At 55.5% G+C, this 18,594-nt stretch overlaps 2 protein-coding genes across 2 annotated transcripts; both read right to left on the bottom strand.

Annotated features, from left to right (window-relative positions):
- Window positions 1–1,162: 1,162 nt before the first annotated feature.
- Window positions 1,163–7,227, bottom strand: LOC107531828 (kallikrein-5-like). The gene is made up of 5 exons (XM_016205976.2): window positions 7,131–7,227; window positions 5,352–5,610; window positions 4,343–4,599; window positions 3,891–4,024; window positions 1,163–1,367 (listed from the first exon to the last, which is right to left on the bottom strand). The coding sequence occupies exons 1-5, from the start codon at window positions 7,201–7,203 to the stop codon at window positions 1,212–1,214; spliced, it is 879 nt and encodes a 292-aa protein (XP_016061462.2). The 5' UTR covers window positions 7,204–7,227; the 3' UTR covers window positions 1,163–1,211.
- Window positions 7,228–11,825: 4,598 nt separating this feature from the next.
- LOC107531826 (kallikrein-6-like) lies at window positions 11,826–18,099 on the bottom strand. Its single transcript, XM_016205974.2, has 6 exons — window positions 18,026–18,099; window positions 17,575–17,622; window positions 17,070–17,226; window positions 14,056–14,303; window positions 12,802–12,938; window positions 11,826–11,978 (listed from the first exon to the last, which is right to left on the bottom strand). The coding sequence occupies exons 1-6, from the start codon at window positions 18,063–18,065 to the stop codon at window positions 11,826–11,828; spliced, it is 783 nt and encodes a 260-aa protein (XP_016061460.1). The 5' UTR covers window positions 18,066–18,099.
- Window positions 18,100–18,594: the final 495 nt, after the last annotated feature.

Genomic DNA, 18,594 nt, shown 5'->3' on the forward strand with positions numbered 1-18,594 from the left:
CTGGGACATGGCCAGCCAGTCCCCACCTCGGACCCTTTGCCCATGTCTCCGCCTGGAACACCAGGCCCCCAGATATTCATGGGAGTCGGCTCCTGCCACCCTGGAGGTCTCAGTTCCAGTGCCACCCCCTAGTGTCCCAGGGCTGCCATCATGAGTGACCACAGTTAGAGGCTTCAAGAAACATGCATTTATTCTCTTACAGTTCTCGGGGTCAGAAGTCCCAGATGGTCTGGATGGGCCACAATCAAGACTGGCAGGTCGGGAGGCCCCAGGGGACAGTCCGTCCCTGTGCTAGTCCAGCTCCTACAGGCTGCCTACGCTTCCAGGCTCCTGGCTCTTCCTTCATCGTTGAAACTAAGAACTTAGCATCATCGCATCTCTAGTTCTGACCCCCCAACTCCCCCTCTTGAGGACCCTGGGGATTACAATGGTCCCACCCCGGTCACCCAGGATAATCCCCCTCTCTCAGGATCCTTAATGTAATCACACCTGCAAGTCCCTTTGCCCAAGGTCACATATGCACAAGTTCGAGGGTTTAGGGTGTGGACATCTTTGGGGAAGATGCTGTCATTCCGCCCCGATGGACCGTCCAATATAAACAGACCCCTTCCCCCGGCTTCCTTCTCTTTCCTTGTGTCCCGCTCTCATTCTACTCATATAATGGACACATTTACAACAGTCTCTAATGTATTTGTCTATCCCCTTACGGTCTGGCTTCTCTGCCTGGAACATGAGCTCTAAGAGGCAGGATTTCCCCCCCTGTGTTTTGCCTGCTGAGGCGTCCCCAGCCTCTGGGACAGTTCCCGGCACACGACAGCCAGACACTGGATCAATACTGGTGAAGAAAGTGGAAAGCAGCTGGAGTGGGTCTGTTTATTGACATTGAAATAAGTGCCCGGAGCAAGCACGAAAGTAGGGAGGGGTTGCCAGGCCGCCCAGGGGGGTGCGGCAGGGAGGAGACCACACACAGAGTCCACTTCTCCTTGGACACTTTATTTCTGGCTATTCCAGGACATGTCCCCAGGATCCAACTGGAGACATGGGATCAGTCCATGGTCGGGGAAGGGAGACCCTGGAAACTCAGGGGGCTGGAGGTTAGCACCCTCAACATCCTTGGGAAGGAATGGGGGGTCTGGAAGGAGTGTCAGGCCCCTGCAGGGTGAGGACTTGCAGGGGGTGGGGGACACCAGAACGCCCGGCCCTGGGATGACTCATGAGTTGGCCTGGATGGTGTCCCGGATCCACTTGGTGAACTTGCAGAGGTTGGTGTAGACCCCGGGTTTGTTGGGCTGAGCACAGGGAAAGTCTCCCCAGGACACGAGTCCCTGTAGGGTGCCATTGCAGACCACGGGCCCCCCAGAATCACCCTGTGGGGGAGAAAGGGAGGCGCAGAGAGAAGCAGAGATGTGGGGAGGTGGGGAGAGGGAGACACAGAGATGGAATCGTAGATAGAGGAAGAGACACAGATAGAGATAGAGAGAGAGAGAGAGAGAGAGAGAGAATGTTAACATTTCACTGGACATCCAGTGTTTGTCCCTCTCTAGCCAACCCCAAGCTCCCCACTGTCTGCCACTCACTGCACCTCGGTCCCTCTCACTCTCTCCTCGGGCCTTAGGCTACCGTATGTCTTCTACTAACAGGCCTTCCTCTCCCTTCCTCACCTTTCACCCTCCTTGACACCAATTCGACTTGTACTTAAACCTCACTTTTGCCCAGAGGCAGATCTCAGTCCCTGGAAGACAGTTTCTCCACCTGGGCACCTCTGACAGTGGGGCCGGGTCATTCTTTGCAGTGAGAGGCTGTCCTGTGTGTTGTAAGATGCTTGGCAGCATCCCCGGCCTCTGCCCACTAGATAGAAGTAGCCCCCCCCCTTCTCTTCCTCTTGTCCCCTGCACAGTTGTGACAACCAAAAACATCTCCGGGCATGGCCATATGTCCCCTGGGGGTGCAGAATACCCCCCCCCCCCGTTAAAAGCTGTGAATGAAAAGGGGGCTACTTGGCAAGTCTGACAAGCTCAGTAACTGAAAGTAACCACATGGGATGTTCTGATCATAAGAATTTTTCCTAATTGAGTGGGTCATTGCAGGAAGTCATATCCTATGTGACAGGCCTAACCGTTGCCTTGACTGAGCCCTGGCCCTTGTTTTTGTGCTTGTGGAGTAATAACATACTTTAAATGTCAGAATGATCTCCTCTCCAGACCCGCAGAGATAAATGCCCTGATACTGGGAGGAGAGGACCCCAGCACCCCTCACTGTTAGCTTTTCCCCGCCCAGCTCAGTAACTGTGTATAAGAGATGGTAAGCATCCTGCACCCGCCACGTAAAAGAAACATGTACCTCCCCATGTTACTCTGTATCCAACCCTAGAGATCCCCCTCCTTATTCTACCACCAATGGCTACCTTGTAACCTTTCCTACATCTTCTCCATTGATTCCAATAGTAAAATAAACTACCAGCCTGCCCTTCCCTGGAGCATGTTCTCAATCTTTTGAGATTTTCCTTCTGGGTCTGGCTCAAATAAACTCTTCAAACCTTTTTTGAGGTCTGGGCCTCCTTTCGTGGACAGAGCTGCCCCCTTGGACTGATTGGGTTGCTGATCCTTGATTCTCCGTTGCTCCCCGTAATTACCCTCCCGTAACAACACGAGGCGCTCTTTACTGCCTTTCTTACTCATGGTCATACAAAATCGGAATGGCTATCCAGGCCTGGTGGCAATTATAAGAAAACCCAAGGCCTTGCTTCTTTCTCCATTAGCAGACGCTATGTCAAAGAAAAAGGGCTTTGTTCCACGAAACTCTAAATTTCAACTCTCTCGTGGCTTAATTTTCTCAGGATTTTTGGTTTAATATCCCCGCAGATTTTCTTTGGAGAGGCAGTTAGTGAAGTGCGCTGAGCCTTGGCTCCTGGTCTGTAAAGTAGAGCTAATAATTACAGCACTTAAGTGAGCTAATCAGCTGCTGTATGTGAACTACTTAAAACAGAGCTCGGCAATTAGCCACTATCATTATTATAATATTCATTTGACTATTGTTGTTGTTATTTCTTGCTTTTAGTGACCAAGCCCACACCTGGTGTGAAAGAGCAACTTGTAGCCCAGCCGGGCGTGGCTCAGCGGCTCAGCATCAGCCTGGGGTCCTGTCTCTCTAAAAATCAATAAAAACATATCCTGGAGTGAGGGTTAAAAAAAATTACACACTGGCTTTCAAACACTTACTACTGAAAAAAAAAAGTGCATAATATCTCATTCATAATTGTTTTATATTAATTACATTTTGAAATGATGGTGCTGAGATCCATTGGGTTAAATATAATATATTACTAAGATAGTTAATTTTGCCCTAACCAGTTTCGCTCAGTGGTTAGAGCCTCGGCCCCTGGACTGAAGGGTCCCGGGTTCAATTCTGGCCAAGGGCACGTACCTCTGTTACAGGCTCCATCCCCGGCCTTGGTTGGGGCTCCTGCGGGAGGCAACCAATTGGTGTGTCTCCCTCACATCGATGTTTCTCTCTCTCTCTCTCTCTCTCTCTCTCTCTCTCTCTCTCTCTCTCTCTCTCTCTCTCTCTCTCTCTCTCTCTCTCCCTTCCACTCTCTCTGAAAAGCAATGGAAAAATACCCTCAGGTGAAGATTAAAAAAAAAAGATAGTTAATTTCACCTGTTTCTTTTTTAATTAAAAAAAATGTTGCTACTGGAAAACTTAAAATTACCTGCACACCTCACATTATTGTATTTCCATCGGACGGCGCTGTCCACAGCATGAGCTCCGTGAGAACCAGGCTCCTAACAGATTTGGCCCCCGCCGGGCTCTCAGCACCGAGCCGGCTCCAGGCTCCGCAGTGGGTACCTAGTGCGTGTCTGCTGGGCGCCCGGGGACGGCTCAGTTCTTACCTGGCAGGAGTCTCTGCCCACCTCATCGCCAGCGCAGAACATGGTGGCATCTATCTGTCCCGGGTAGGCCTCCTTGCACCTTTCGTGGTTCAGCACAGTGATGTTCAAGCACTGGAGGACCTTGGGGAAGGTCACTGTCAAAGAGACACGCAGGGTGAAGCCCCCGGAGTGGCCGAGAGAGACGGGGGGGGGGCAGATGCTCAGCCAGAGACCAGGAGAAGACAGGCATGGGTGGGCATCAGGAGGGACCCAGGGCCCTGGCCCGTGTGGCTTGGTTGGTTGGAGCATTGCCCTGTGCACTGAAGGGTCTCGGGTTTGATTCCCAGTCAGGGCACATGCCCAGGTTGGAGGCAACTGATCGATGTTTGATTAAAAAAATACATGCTTGCGCGTGCACACACACACACACACACACACACACACACACACACACGAGGGACCTGGACACTCACCTTGGGGGCTGCTGGTTGTTCCCCAGCCAGACACCAAGCAGCTGGTACCAACAGCTGGGCAGTGGGAGGAGATGTTGATGGGCTTCACATTCTGACTCTCAAGGATTCTTCTGTTCAGTTTGATGAGCATCAGGTCATTGGAGTGGCCAGGGTGGGAGTAGCCAGGGTGCGGGATGGACTTGACCCCGTGGAACATCTGCTGCCCATGTTCATATACGGGCGACAGGGAGTGGTGGCCGAGGCGGATTTTGAAAATTCTGAGGAAGATGTTGCAGATCACCACCGACCCTGGTCGCTACCCCCATATCCGATGCCCGGTCCCAACCCCAGTCCACCCTGCCAGCAACCCCAGCCCAGCACCACCTTTATCTCCAAACCCATGCCTGTCGCCACCCCAACCACATCTCCCGCTCATCCCTAACCCCACCTGAATATTTCCCCACACGGAAACCACCAACACAGGCACCCCAACCCCAAACCTAACCATCCCCAGCTTCAAATCCAACCATCTCCAACCCCACCCATAACCATGATCCCAACCCCCTCAGCCCCACATCTATTCCTGATATCAACTTGATCCCAACTGCATCCCAGTCTCCACTCTCTTCTGATTCTAGAACCAACCCTAATTCTAGCTCCACCCCAAACCATCAGCAGACACATGCTCACCCCCTTTTCTCAACTTCAAACCCAACTCTAACCCCATCCCTCACCCTTACCCCCCCCAAACCACCGACGTGTGCATTCCTAACCCCAAATCCAACCCATCCCCAACTCCCCCCCACCCTCCCCCCAACTTAACCTTGACCGGGCCCCACTGTCTCCCCCATCTCCGTCCTACGCTCACCCCCGCCTCCACCTCCCCTCGCTCCCTGGGCGTCCGCAGCGCGTCTCCCAGCCCTGGCCCCGGCCCCGCCCGGCCCCGCCCCGGCCCCGCCCCGGCCCCGCCCGGCCCCGCCCCGGCCCCGCCCCGGCCCCGCCCCACCCGCCCGGCCCGCGTCGCGCTCACTTCTTCCTGCAGTGGGCGGCGGTGAGCAGCCACTGCGGGGCCACCAGCGCCGCCCCGCAGTAGAGCTGGTTGGGCTTCAGCAGGAGCGCCCCCTGCCACGGCTGGGCGTGCGGGTCGCAGTCGGTCCCGTTGACGATGCGGCTGCTGCTGTCGTTCTCGCGGGTGTCCCCTCTGGCCCCGCTCCCGAGGTCCTGGGGGCCCCCAGAGGCCCCGAAGCCAGGGGCGGTGTTGCAGGAAGTATCATTTGCAAGAACGGGCTCTAGGGGCACAGAACGGGCGGGAAGGGGCTCGGGGGCGGAGCTCGGACTCGGGGGCTGGGCCCCAGGCCGGCCCGACGGCCTCGCGTTTCTGAGGGGCGCTTAGGTGGAGGGGGCGGGGCCGCGGCTCCAGAGGTGGAGCTGGGAGGCTCGGAACCGACGGGGGGAGCGAGACTTAGGGTTCAGGGCAGCGCCCAGGCCCAGGGGGTGAGCCTGGACTCCGACTGGGTCTCAGGATCCCTAGGAGTGGTTAGAGCTTAGTGGGTGGGGTCCGAGAGGGTAAAACTGAACAGCCTCAGGGGTGGAGCCAAGGGTCAGGGGGTGGAGCCTGGGGATAGGCCGGAGAACAGGGCTTTACAGGTAGGACCAGGTTTGGGAGAAGCGCGGCCTGGGCTCAGTGAATGGGGTCAGGGCTGGAGGCCACAGGGCCTGGCTGTGGGAGGAACTGGGAACGGGCTTGGGTAGGGCCGCGCCAGGGTCACGTTGGGAGCCTTCCTATAAACAGCCCTGAATAGGGGAGCGGAGGTGGAGCTGGGTTCTAGGAATTGGGGATGAGGGAGGTGAAGCCTGGCAGAAAGGGGGGAGTCACAGAGTCTGACTGGGGTGGGCACCACCCAAGGGCGCCTTAATGGAGATGTAGGCTGCACCCAGGGGTGGTTGATGGTCAGAGTGCATGTGAGGGCGCAGACCCAGGAAGTGAGCTGAGCTTGGGGGGCCGTGGAGGGGAGAGCACAGCTGGTTTTCAAACACAAGGGTGCCTCCTGAATGCTTCTCCCACGCACGAACCTACAGACACATACCCGGCTCCATCACCAGCGCCCCCTCCCCACAGGCCACGTGTTCATGCTCTTGCTGGTGACCCAGAGAAGTCTGTGCACACACTCCAAGAAACACGCACACGTAGCTGCCACGGACAAGCACACGCGCAGGTACATGGGGACTCGCGGCGGCTCCCCAGGGGCGGCTGCACGCAGCTGTCTCGTGGCACACACACTTCCCGGGTACACACACTCGGGGGAGGCCTGGCCTGATCCCACACCCACACAGTGTCTCAGTGACACGCCTGTGTGCCTTGCATGCACACATGTGCAGATTGCCACCTACCCTGTGCACACACGCATGCTGGTGCCGGGACAAGATTACACTCAGTGGCCCCAGCATGGCCCCCTGGCCCCCCATCACACCACTGCCTCAGAGGACAGCCACCTCTGCACACTCAACCTGTGGAGGCAGGGAGGGCGACTCCGCACACCCCGCACATCAGGCCCCGCACAAGCACAGTCACATTCAACCACCTGGACAAAGGGCCTCAAGCAGTCAAACGGTCCTACGCGGAGCCACACAAAGTCCTGCGCCCAGGCACAATCACACAGCCACAGAAACGGACAGGGACCCGGCTCCGTTCCCCCAGCCCTGGCGCCAGCCGCATGCTGCCCCCTGGCACAGGCGCGCCAGCGCCACGCAGAGTCACCCACAACTTCAGGCTCCGGTGGCGGCCATGCGCGCACCCGGGGCCGCTTACCTGTCACCCGCAGAATCAGAGCGGTGACCAGCGCACCGACCATCCACGTCCAGGGGGGTCCTGTCGTAGCCATGGCCGCTGCACCTGGCAGGGGAAGACAAAGAGTGGGGAGGCCCGATGGTTATGGGAACTCGTGCCCCCCACCCCCGGTTTCCCAGGGCACAGAGGGACCACGAGGACGGTGCCCAACGGGGGGCTCGGGGAACCGACCACCGTCCCGTCGGGGCGCGGGGGACGGAGAGAGAGCTGCGTCCCCGACGGAGCCGCGCGCCGAGGCCCCGCTCCCTCCCGCCCCTCCCCGGGCCTCACCTGCCCGCGTCCCCCAGGTGGGGGTGGGAAGCCCGCTCCCGGCGCCGCCGCGCTCTTCTCAGGCCGGAGCCGTCGCGCAGCCGCCACCTCCTCGGCGGCCCCGCGCCCGGCCCGAGTTATACCCACCCACTGCCGCCCGGGGCGCATTCCCGGGCAGTGAGGTGCCCGGCCGGGCCTGGAAATCGCTCCTCTCGCCGCCCCCCTCTTCCGCCCGCGGAGCATCCCCCACCCAGGCCCCGGAGCGCGCCCCGCCTCCTGGGCGCGAGGCCGCGGGTCTCCGCGCGGGCGCGCTGCGGGGCGCGCGCGGGTCTCCCGGGTCGCCGCGCCGTCCCTCCCCTCCTGTCACCTTTCCAACCGCGGTCGCCGCGTTTTCACGCTCCCCTGCCCTTGCTCCCCTCTCCTTTTGCTCCCTCCCGACTCTTTCGGCGTAAGGCGCCCACGGAGTATCTCTCACCCTTAGAGTCTCCCTCTCCACTTCCCGCCCCACGCCCGTGTGGGGGTCCCTGTCTCTCTGTCTCAACCTGTCTGTTTCTCTGTCCCTGCTCCGCGCCTCGCTCTTTACCTGTGTCTCCGAGGCCGTCTCTCTCTCTTTTGAACACTTCTGAACGCTTTGCACGTCAAACCTACCTTGCCTTTCTCAAGTCCGCTTTATTTGAAAACCAAACAGAGCAGCTTTAATTGAGGCAGAACCGAGGTACCAGAAACCGGGCGTATTTGACACGCACAGGTTCCTGAGTTTTGAGATAGGTACGTCCAGCCGTCACCACGATCAAGATCGGGAGCGTATCCATCAGCCCAGAACTCCCCTTGTGCCCCTGTGTGTGTGTCTGTGGTTCTGGATCAGCCCCTGCGCTCCTGGGTCTCTCCCCCCATTTCTCTCCTCTGCCACGCAGGCCTTTCCAGCCTCTCTCTCTCTCTCTGCGCCTCTGTCTATCATTCTCCCTCTGTCGCTGGCTCTGAGCATCTGTATTTCTGTGTCTTTCTGTCCCTCTGTCTCTCAAATTGTGCATTTCAGGCCTAGAAGACTCAGGCCACTTGGCCAAGGGACCCCACCACCTCTTCCCCTGCCTTTCACCCCGGGGCGGGGGCTACAGAGCAGAAAGGGGCAGGAATCCAGTCCGGGCTCCCCCACAGGTGCGGTGGCCCAGCCGCACAGACAGGCGTGGGTGAGAAAGTTGGGCAGGGCCACCCGCTGAGGAAACAGGCCAAGAGGCCAGGATAGGGGGCGGCTGGCTCCTGGCCCTTTGAGAAATGGGGCACTGGGTGGGGAACCCCAAAGGTGGCTCCTCCCTCCCTGGTCCTGGGCCATCTGAGGTGGCCTCTCCTGTCCTCTTCTCCATCCAGGCTCTTTCTGTGTGTCCCTGACTCTGTGCAAATATCTCCAAATGTGACTCCAAGTCTCTGTCCCCACTAGGATGCAAGAGCCCAACACTCATTCAACACGTATGTTGAACACAAATCTATCCAACACGTATGTTCAACACGGATCTATCCAAGAACAAAATGGACAGATGCCCGGAGATGCTGCCCTGCTGGAGTCACATTCCTTGAGGGAAAACCCCAGCTGTCTTGCTCACTTTGTCACCCAGCACCTGTTGAACTGAGGTTTTAGAGTCCTTGAAGCTGGCTTAGGGCACAGGGGGGAAAATGTAAAAAATAAAATTCTGAGGTTTATTTTGACTATTACATGTGTGAAAGTGACAAATCCAGGAACTTGGTACTTTTAGTTTTTTAAGTTTAGCTTGCAAACCTTTCATTCTAGATATGCCTTAACACACTTTCTTTAAAAAAAAACCAAAAACCCTCATCTGAGGATATGTTTTACATCGATTTTGAGACAGAGAGAGAGAGAGAAACATCAATTGGTTGCCTCTCATATGTGCCCCGATGAGGGATTGAACCCACAACCTAGGTATGCGCCCTGATCAGGAATCTCCAACCCGAAAACCTTTTGGTGCATGGACGACACTCCAACGGAGCCACCTGGCCAGGGCTTACCACGCTTTTATGAGTTTTTATACTAATGTTTGGCCTAATTTACAAATTAAGTATCTTCAAACATCTTAAACTATGTTTCTAAAACCAACACATTCAATCTCTTCCAGCAAGTCCTTCAATTGTTAGACAAACCTCCCAGGGCTAAGATACATTCCTACGCCTCTGCATATTACAGGTGTAAATGGGATCAGTGTTGCACTTTTTCAAGTCTCCCAACACCTGATGGGAAGGAAGTTAGTGTGACTCCAGCTTAAACATCACAGATCAGTGACACACTTGAAGCTGAAGTCACAAAGCTGTCCCCAGGACAAGTAGAAATCTCCTGAACACACGAGCACCTTAAGTACCAAATGTGCAAAGATCCTGCTTCAAAAAGTATTCATGTTAGCCCTGGCTGGTGTGGCCAGTGGTTAGAGCTCCGGCCCATGCACCCAAGGGTTGTGGGTTCGATTCCCAGTCAAGGGCACATACCCAGGTTGGGGGTTCGATCCCTGGTTGGGGCACATGCAGGAGGCAACCAATTGATGTGTCTCTTTCACATCAATGTTTCTCTCTCTCTCTCTTCCTTCTACTCTCTCTGAAATTGATAAAACTGTATCATCTGTTGAGGATTAAAAAAAAAAAAAAAGACAGGATTGACTTGGACTGTCCCCTATGGTGCAATCATTCTGTTTAATAGCTCTGCCCTGGGCAAAAATAAGGTTGCATTAAATATCTGTGAAATGAATGGGTTACTGTCTCCGATCCTCCCTCTCTTTCTAAATATTTCTCTGCTCCCAACCCCAGCCCCACGTAGGGTCCTCCAGTCCCTCTCTCTGGGGACCTGCTACCCATCCCACTGGCCTCCATGGGAGGAGACTGACTGAGAAGCTACTTTGTCTTCCTCAGAGATGGTGCAGGGGGGGCTGTGAGAGAAGAATGCCTCTCTGAGGACAGGCCCAGGCCTGGGGTTTGGGGGCAGAGGGGTGCATGCTGGTGGGGGAACCCCTGGAAGCATCGGAAGCCTGGGTCCTCAGCCAGCTCTGCCTGTCTGCTCCCCTCACTTCTTTTGGGGCCTCCAGTCTCTCCCCCTCCCCGCCCATTCCCCCCACCTCAGACACCCCCCCGTGAGATCTTTCTAATACCCGGATCTGACCCTGTCCTTCCTTTTCTCAGGGCCCCCAGGATCAAGGCCACCTTCTACCTGGCACTTAAGGCCCAGCCCAGCCCCATCTTCCACTGACCCAAGTTTTCAGCCCTGTCACCCACTTCTCCTGCCTCAAACCCCAGCCCGCACCATCCTGAGTGATTTGCCGCCTCTGGGGCCCAGCAGGCATTCTCACACCCGCAGGCTTTTCTGCAGGTCTTTCCCTCCAAGAGAAGGCCACCCATCCACGCTTCTCTGTATGTGAATTCACACTCAGCCTCCCTTCTCCAGCCCTCCTGGCTCCCTCCCCAGCTCAGCCCTCATTTCTCTACATGCACCATCACCTCAAACTCCTTTTGACCTCCAGCCTCTCTCACCTGGTGCATCCGACATGTCTCCTGCTCACAACCCTTCCATGGCTCCCCATTACCCTTAGGAGAAGGTCCCAGCCTCTTTCCCACCCCCGCATTGATTTTTAGAGAGAGTGGGAGGGATGGGGGAAAGAGCAGGAGGGGAGACAGACGTCCATGTGAGAGAGACACATTGATTGGCTGCCTCTTGCATGTGCCCCGACTGGGGGCCAGGATGGAAATTGCAACCCATGTACATGCCCTTGACTAGGAATCAAACCCAAGACCCTTCCGTGCACACACCGAGCCCTACCCACTGAGTCACACAGGCCAGGGCAAGTAATATCTGGGTTTCAGAGCAGAGGTGGGAGAAAAGCAAAAAGCATCACCAATGATGAGTTCACTTTTTATTGAGCAGGCGGGGGGCCGGGCACCAGTGCCTGTGTTTCACGTGCCTGAGACCTTGACTCCTCCAAACCGTGCCCCTGACTTATGAGGAATGTCCTGTTACTATCCCTGTTTTACAGAGGAGAGTCTGCACCGTGACGGAAGGCACTTCCCAAGGGCACATGCGTCGCAAGCAGCAGAGCTGGGATTCCAACCCGTGTTTTCCAGACGTGTGACCACTCCTATGTGGGAAGTCACCAGGCCCATGGGATAATCAGGAGGGAAGGCTGCTTAGAAGGGATCTTCCTCTATTCTCTTAGTGGGGGGGGGGGGGATGGACAAGATCTCAGCTTGTATCCGCACTCATCCCCAGTGATGCAAGGCTGGGGCTGGGGTAAAATCAGGCAGAATTAAGCATTAAGTGTCAATCTAGATGGGTGAGGGGAAGGAAAGGTCTTGGTCAGAGATATTTTAGAGCCAGTAAGTGGGGGGTCGAGGTCAAGAGTTGGATGTCACACGTCAGAGTTAGTTGGCCTGAATGGTTTTTCGGATCCACTGGTAGTATCTACAGACGTTGGTGTAGACCCCTGGCTTCTCCTTAGATCCACAGGGGACGTTGCCCCATGATATAAGTCCTCGGAGGCGGCCTCCACACACCAGTGGGCCCCCGGAATCACCCTGCAGGGAAGAGGGAGAGTCAGAAATGCAGGGAGAGAAAGGCAGAGAGACAGCAGGAGACACAGAGGCATGTAGAGAGGGAAAGAGAGACTCAGAGGTGGAGAGAAATCCTCGGGAGCAGACAGACACACACACAGTCACAGACAGGGAAACAGAGAGACCATGGGATACTCAGGAGCATGGAGAAGCAGAGAGGCATAGAGAGAAAAAGAAGAGAGGTTAAGAACAGAACCACGCCTGAGGGGGGGGGAAGAGGCGTGCGGGCCCTTTCTTTCCGCCCAGTTCACTGCACATCACCTCATCTTGGTCTCTTTCCCCTTCTTGGCTGGTCCAAGTCCTTCAAATTAAGTTTTGGCATAAGGTGGAGAGACCCAGTGGGCCACAGTGGAGGAAACCCAAGTTAAAGGCATTTGGGCGTGGGGATGGAGCCCCTGCTCTCCCTAGCTAGGCCCCCCCCACAGGCCCGTGTTTGAGCAGGGCCTGTGGGGGCTCCGTTTTAAGAACAGCAGCCCCCTCCTGCCATCTGCCTCTTCCCTGTGGCTCTCTGGTTCTTACTCTCTCCATCTCCATCCGTGGCGGCATTTCCTGTCTCTGCTGGGCGTCCCGTGTAGGTCTGCCTGTCCTTGACTGTGTCTCCGAGTGTCGAACTGAGTCTCTCACCCTTTCCACGTGTCAGCGTCCCCCCAGTGTATCCCTGTTTGGGTCTGTGTGCGTCTCCCTGTATAGCTCTGTTAGGTCTGTGCGTCTCCCTCTTCCTGCCTCCGTCTGTTTTCCTGCCTCTGTCCTTCATCCCAGAGCTGGTGGGCGCCCCAGTCGGGCTCACCTGGCAGGAATCCTCCCCATACTTCTCGTCGCCGGCACACACCATGTTCGGGGTGATCTGGCCAGGGTAGGCGCGCTCACACACCTCACGAGGTACCAGGTGGACATCTGCACACTGGATAGTGTTCGGGAAAACACCTGAGAGAGAGGGGACAGGCTCACTGCACAGCCCACCCTGCGACACCCAGCTCCCCGCCCTGCCTCCCTCCTCTGTTGGTCCTCCTGCCGGCCAGCTCCCTTCTCCCTGCTTGTCTCTCCTTCTCAAGGTCCATTTCCATTCTTACAACCCTCACTTGTGATCGGTGTCTCTTTATGTCGTTCTTCCCTCACATTGGCTGGTCTTCCTCATTAGTGGCCGCTTCTCCATAGGTCCTGGCTCCCTCTTTGTCTTTCTTTCTCCTAGGTCTTGCCCCCACTTTTCTCTCCTTCATGGGCCCACCTTCTGCAGGGGTCCCAGCTGACCTCTAGACTCACCTCCTCTATTACAGCCCTCTCTCTTTCATTGGCCCGTTCTTGCTCATTGGATCATCCTGATTGGTCACCACTGGGCAGTGAGATCTTTCCTAACTGGTCCCTTCTTTGCCCATTGGCTCTCCCTTCCTATTGGCCTTAAACCCAGTGGTCCACCTCCCTCATTGGCCCTTTCCTCAATGGCTCTACCCTTCCATTGGCCCTTCATCCAATCATGCACCTTCTTTTCTGGCCCTTTACTTACAGGCCCATCTTCAATGGTTCCTGCTGATTTATTGGACTTATGTCTTCTACTGACTCCTCCTGACTGTTCACTCTCCCCCAGTGGTCCCTCACCTATCAGCTTTCTCTACCCGTTCACGCTCGCAATGAACACCCTTCCTCTGGCTCCCCTGCTTTGTTAATCTCTCTTCTTTCATGAGTCCTCCCTCCACTTAACCCCTTTCTGATCATCTGTGCACCCTGGTTGGTTACTTTCGACAACTGGCCCCCTTCCTGATTGGTATTTCCCCATTGGCCCTGACCCCTCCTCACTGAGCCTTCATCTCAGGCCCATCCACTCATACCACTCACCCATTGGTCTACTTTCTCCATTGGCTATTTATTCATTGGCCCAACTCCCATATTTGCCTTCCATCCCCATTGACCTTTCACCTTTCACCCAGTGATACACTACCCCATTGGTCCTCACCACTGGATCACCTTCATCTTTGACCTTTCACCTTTGGGTCCCCCTTACCCATGACCCATTGGATGGCTTCCCCATGGTCCTTGTATTACTGACCATTTGCTGTCTTGCCCCAGCCTAGGATGTGGCAGTTGGTGCGGTTGGCCGAGCAGTCTCTCTCCAGGGTCAGGGGCCGGATGCGTTCAGAGAGACTGGCTGGGCGTTTCAGGCGTAACAGCATGATGTCCTGGTCATGAGTGGCAGCATTGTAGCCAGGGTGGGTCACAGTCTGGATAACAGAGCTCTCCTCCTGGAAACTCTCTCTTTCATAAATGTTGTGCTTCCCCAGGTAGACCTGAAGATTCCTGGGAGAGACGAGGGCTGGGTATCACCGTTTTCCCTTGGGCTGCAGCTGAGACCCCAGATGGGGCCGTGGTGGGAGCTGGGGAAGCCTGGTACACCATGAACTATCTGGCCTGTTTCCTTCCATCTTCCCAGCTCAGTAAATGGCAATTCTATTCTTCCAGAATAAACTCGGAGACTGTTCTTGACTATTTCATGCCTCACTTCTAAGCTGTCCAGAAATCCTTTGTCTCTCCAAAGTATGTCTAGAATCTGACCACTTCTCACCTCCCCCACTGGTCTGAGCAACCATCATCCCTTACTTGGACTACAGCAGTAGCTACCTCACTGGACTCCTTGCTTCTGCCTTTGGCCCTCTATAGTCTCTTTTCCACAGAACAGCCATAGCTTACATTTTAACAATGTAAGTTGGTCCTGTCCTTTGTCTGCTCAGAATTCTCCCATGACTCCCAACTCACTCAAAGTAAAGACCAAAGTATTCACTATGGCCTACAAGGTCCTGCTCATCACCTCACAGGTATCTCCTCCCACTCTTCCCCTCTCTCTTTCTTCTCCAGCCACACTGGTTTCCGTGCCTTTCCTTGAACATAATAGTCATCTTCCCACCCCAGGGCTTTTCCACTGGCTGTTTCCTCTGCCAGCAACTATTTTTTCCCAGATATCTGCATGGTTCACTCCCTCACCTCTTTCAAATGTCACCTCCTCAGTGAGGCCTTCCCTGCAACCCAATTAAGATGTAAATATCCACCCCAACAGGTAATTCTTATCTTCCTCTCCTGTTTTATTTTCCACCAGAAAACCTATCATTATTCCTTTATGTATGATATATGTGCTATTAAATATTTACTTGTTTTATTGTGTCTCCTCCTACCACAGCATCAGTGTCCAGTAGAACTGTCTGCAGTGATGAAAGTTTCTCTATCTGTGCTGTTTGGTACAATGGCCACTAGCCACAGGCAGCTACTGAGCACTTGAAATGTGGCTCGTGGATCTAGAATTTCATTTCATTTTTATTAATGTAAATTTAATTAGCCATATGTGGCTGATGGCACAGCTCTAGGATATCAAGATGGGATTTTTGTTTTGTTCAGATATAGCATCCTCAGTGCCTAGACCAGGATCTGGAACATGAAGCGTCATATTCAATAAATATTTGTGAAATGGACCAAAGAGCCACTCCCTTGCTCAAAAGCCTCCCATAGCTCCCCATTGCCCTCAGAATACAGTCCAAGTGTCTCATCCCACCATTCTCTGCCCCCTGTGAACTGGTAACACTCCAGATTGGGCCTCTGTCCTTGTGTTTCCTCTGGCCTAGCTGCTCTTCCCCCAGCTTCCCTTCGCCACTCTTCCTCATTTTCCAAGCCTCAGCTTGAATTTCATCTCATCCATCTACAGTAGGCACCTCTGCTCTTTTCTCTTGAGAAGCCATTCCCACTCTTCTCCTCCACTGGACTGAGGATTATTTATAATTGTACAATTTTTTCCTGAGGGTTTGTTTGTTAATTGTCTTTCTGCCCCTATGTCCCCAAGAGCAGGGAGTGCCATCCAGTCCTGAATCCCCACTGCCCAACTCAAATCTGGCCCTTAGTGTGTGCTTTCAGTCGATGGGCACTGAATGAATGAATGAATGAATGAATGAGGGTGGTAGGAGTGGGGCCAGTTCTTTCTGAGCATGAGAGAGACCACCCTGCAGGACGAGACCCCTGCCCCCATAGCGAGGGGAGGCATCTGTTGCTTTCCAGACACTTGAGTTGCCCTTCGCTATTCCTATGAGCCTCAGTTTCCTCATCTGCAAAATGGGGCCAATAGGCCCTTATTGTGGGGGTTCCAGGAAATGGAATTTCACTGCTTCACAGGGCACCTGGCCCATAGTTAGCACTGAACAGCTGCTGCTGATCTAACCTGTGGATTTTAGTGCCCTGAGGATTTGTTCCAGGCCCTCTCCGCTCCTCTACCCAGGCACGCTTTTTGGGTGATCTCATCCTGTCCCGTGGCTTTAAATACCTGCTCACAGATGACTCCTTAATCTTTACCTCTAGCTCTGACCTCTCCCCTGAGTGCCAGCGGCCAACCTGGCACCCTTATTGGACGGCTCCCAGGTATCTCACTCACACTCATCCTGGCTAAAGCAAAATGTCTGACGCATACAAGCTGCTTCTTTTTCCCTCTCCCCCAACTCACCAAAGTCAAATACTTGGAGGTCAGCCCTTCTTGCTCTTTCCCTACCTATCCCCCAACACCAAGCACTGCTGGCTCAGTCTCAAAATAACCCCCAAGGTTTCCAACTTCCATGAATCTCCACGGCCAGTGTGCCGGTCCCAGCCATCACCTTATGGTGCTGGATGGAGGCAGCAGCCTCCACAGGCCCCTCTTGCCCGGCCCATGCTCCACGGGTAGCCAGAGTGCTTGGAACAAAGCAATCAGACCTTGCTGCCCCCCAGATTAAAACTCTCCCGTGGCCTCCACTGCACTTAGAGTTAAACCTGGCTCCCCCTACAGGGCCCCGCATGGCTGATGCCCCGGTGAGAAGGTCAGTTCACCAAAGCAGTTCTGCTTGTTCCCCACCCCCCCACCCGCTGGATCCCCAGGGCCCCAAACAGTGCCTGGCATATATTTAATGCTCAATTAAATGTTGGCCAAATGAGACTGGTTATCAGATGGCCTCACACTGGGTCAGGGGGACGTGTGTGTCATTCCGTGCCTGAAGTCTGCAAGGCATTGGCGGACTCTAATTGCAACCACTCCCCATCCTCGGTGTGGAAACTCACGGTTTTTTGCAGTGGGCAGCTGTGAGGACCCATGAGGGGTGAATGAGGACCCCACCGCAGAGCAAGTGGCCTGAGTTGTAGAGGGCAGCTTGGTAGGGGTGAGACATCCGCTCGCAGGGTCCACCAGACAGCACCTTTTCCTTCCTCTCTGCCTGGACTGCGGGAGGGAGGGTCCGAGTCAGAGAGGAGGTCTGGGGATGGGCCGGGCACCCGCCAGTGTGAACCAGTCCTGCCTTAATCACGGAGATGACCTGCACCTCCACACCCAAACCCGTACCCAGTACCGCCCCCAAAGCCTGCCCCATCCTCGACCTCTCCCCATCTTCACAGCCACCTCCCACCCCCTTCCCTGCCTGCAGCCCCCAGTCCTCACCTAGCCTCCGCGGCCTTCCTCCTTCCAACCCCCCTCCACGCCTGAGTGGCTCCCACCTCCAGCTGAATCTCTGCCCTTCGGCAACCCCCACCCTGTCCCCAAACCTCCCCACCCTCTTTCCCTTTTTCCCACCTGCAGCGATCAGAACCAGTGCAGCAACCAGCGTCTTCATGGCTGTTCCTGGGAGGGGAAGCCAAGTGCTCCTTCAGCCCCCATCTCAGACCCCATGCAGGCCCCTCCCCTCTCCCTCCTCTGTCCCCTCCTTCCTGGCCTGCCCCGCTCTCCTGACCCTTGACTTCTGACCCTCACCAGCCTCCTAATCTCTCATCTCCCACCCGAGGGCCCTCGGAAGGCAGATACCGTGAGAGCCCATCACTGCACCTGCTGGCCCCAGGTGCCGCTCAGTCAGCCTTTCCCCGCCTCCCGGCTGGGGTTTGCCTGCTTAGTAACAGGGAGGGTTGGCCCGGGAGGCCCCTGAGGTTCTCCTCTCCAGCACCGATGCATTTTTCTCTGCACCTTAGCTCTGGGCTCACCTGTCCCTCACCCCTACACTTGTAGGTCCTGGCGTGCACTGTGGTCTTACCTGCTGGGGGCCACTGCTGACTGGCCCAGGGACAGTGCATGTCACAGGCAGGCAGACAGGGAGGCAGAGTCAGAAACGCAGGGAGGCGAGGGGAGAGCAGAGCAGGGATTCACAAAGCAGTGAGGGCCCCTTGGAATGAGACAGAGAAAGACAAAGATCGAGAAACAGACAGAGAGCAGATAGAGGGGCTGCGGGGCCCAGGGCATCGAGGACTGTCTGGCAGATACCCCAGGGGCTCCTGGCTGGTCTTGTCCCCATATGCTCCAGGTGCTTCCTTTTAACCCATGTTACCCAAGATCCCTGAGGCAGGAAGCTGTCCCTCCCCTTTCCTCCTCACTGGGCCTCCCACGCACATTCTTCCACCTCTGACAGCTCTGCTCCTCATGACCCCTGACCCCAGCTTCCAGGAAGGGGAGCACTGGTCCCTAAGTTCACTGGGGACATGGACTCCTGGGTCTGAGGGAGGAGGGGCTGGGTGCTGACTCCTGGGTGTGGGAGAGGGATGGGTGGGAGCTTGCTCTCCTCATTCTCTGGACCTCTAGGTCCTTGAGCAAGGAAGGATCTGGGGA

This window comes from Miniopterus natalensis, chromosome 18, assembly GCF_054644295.1.
Source record: "Miniopterus natalensis isolate mMinNat1 chromosome 18, mMinNat1.hap1, whole genome shotgun sequence".
Classification (NCBI taxonomy): domain Eukaryota; kingdom Metazoa; phylum Chordata; class Mammalia; order Chiroptera; family Miniopteridae; genus Miniopterus; species Miniopterus natalensis.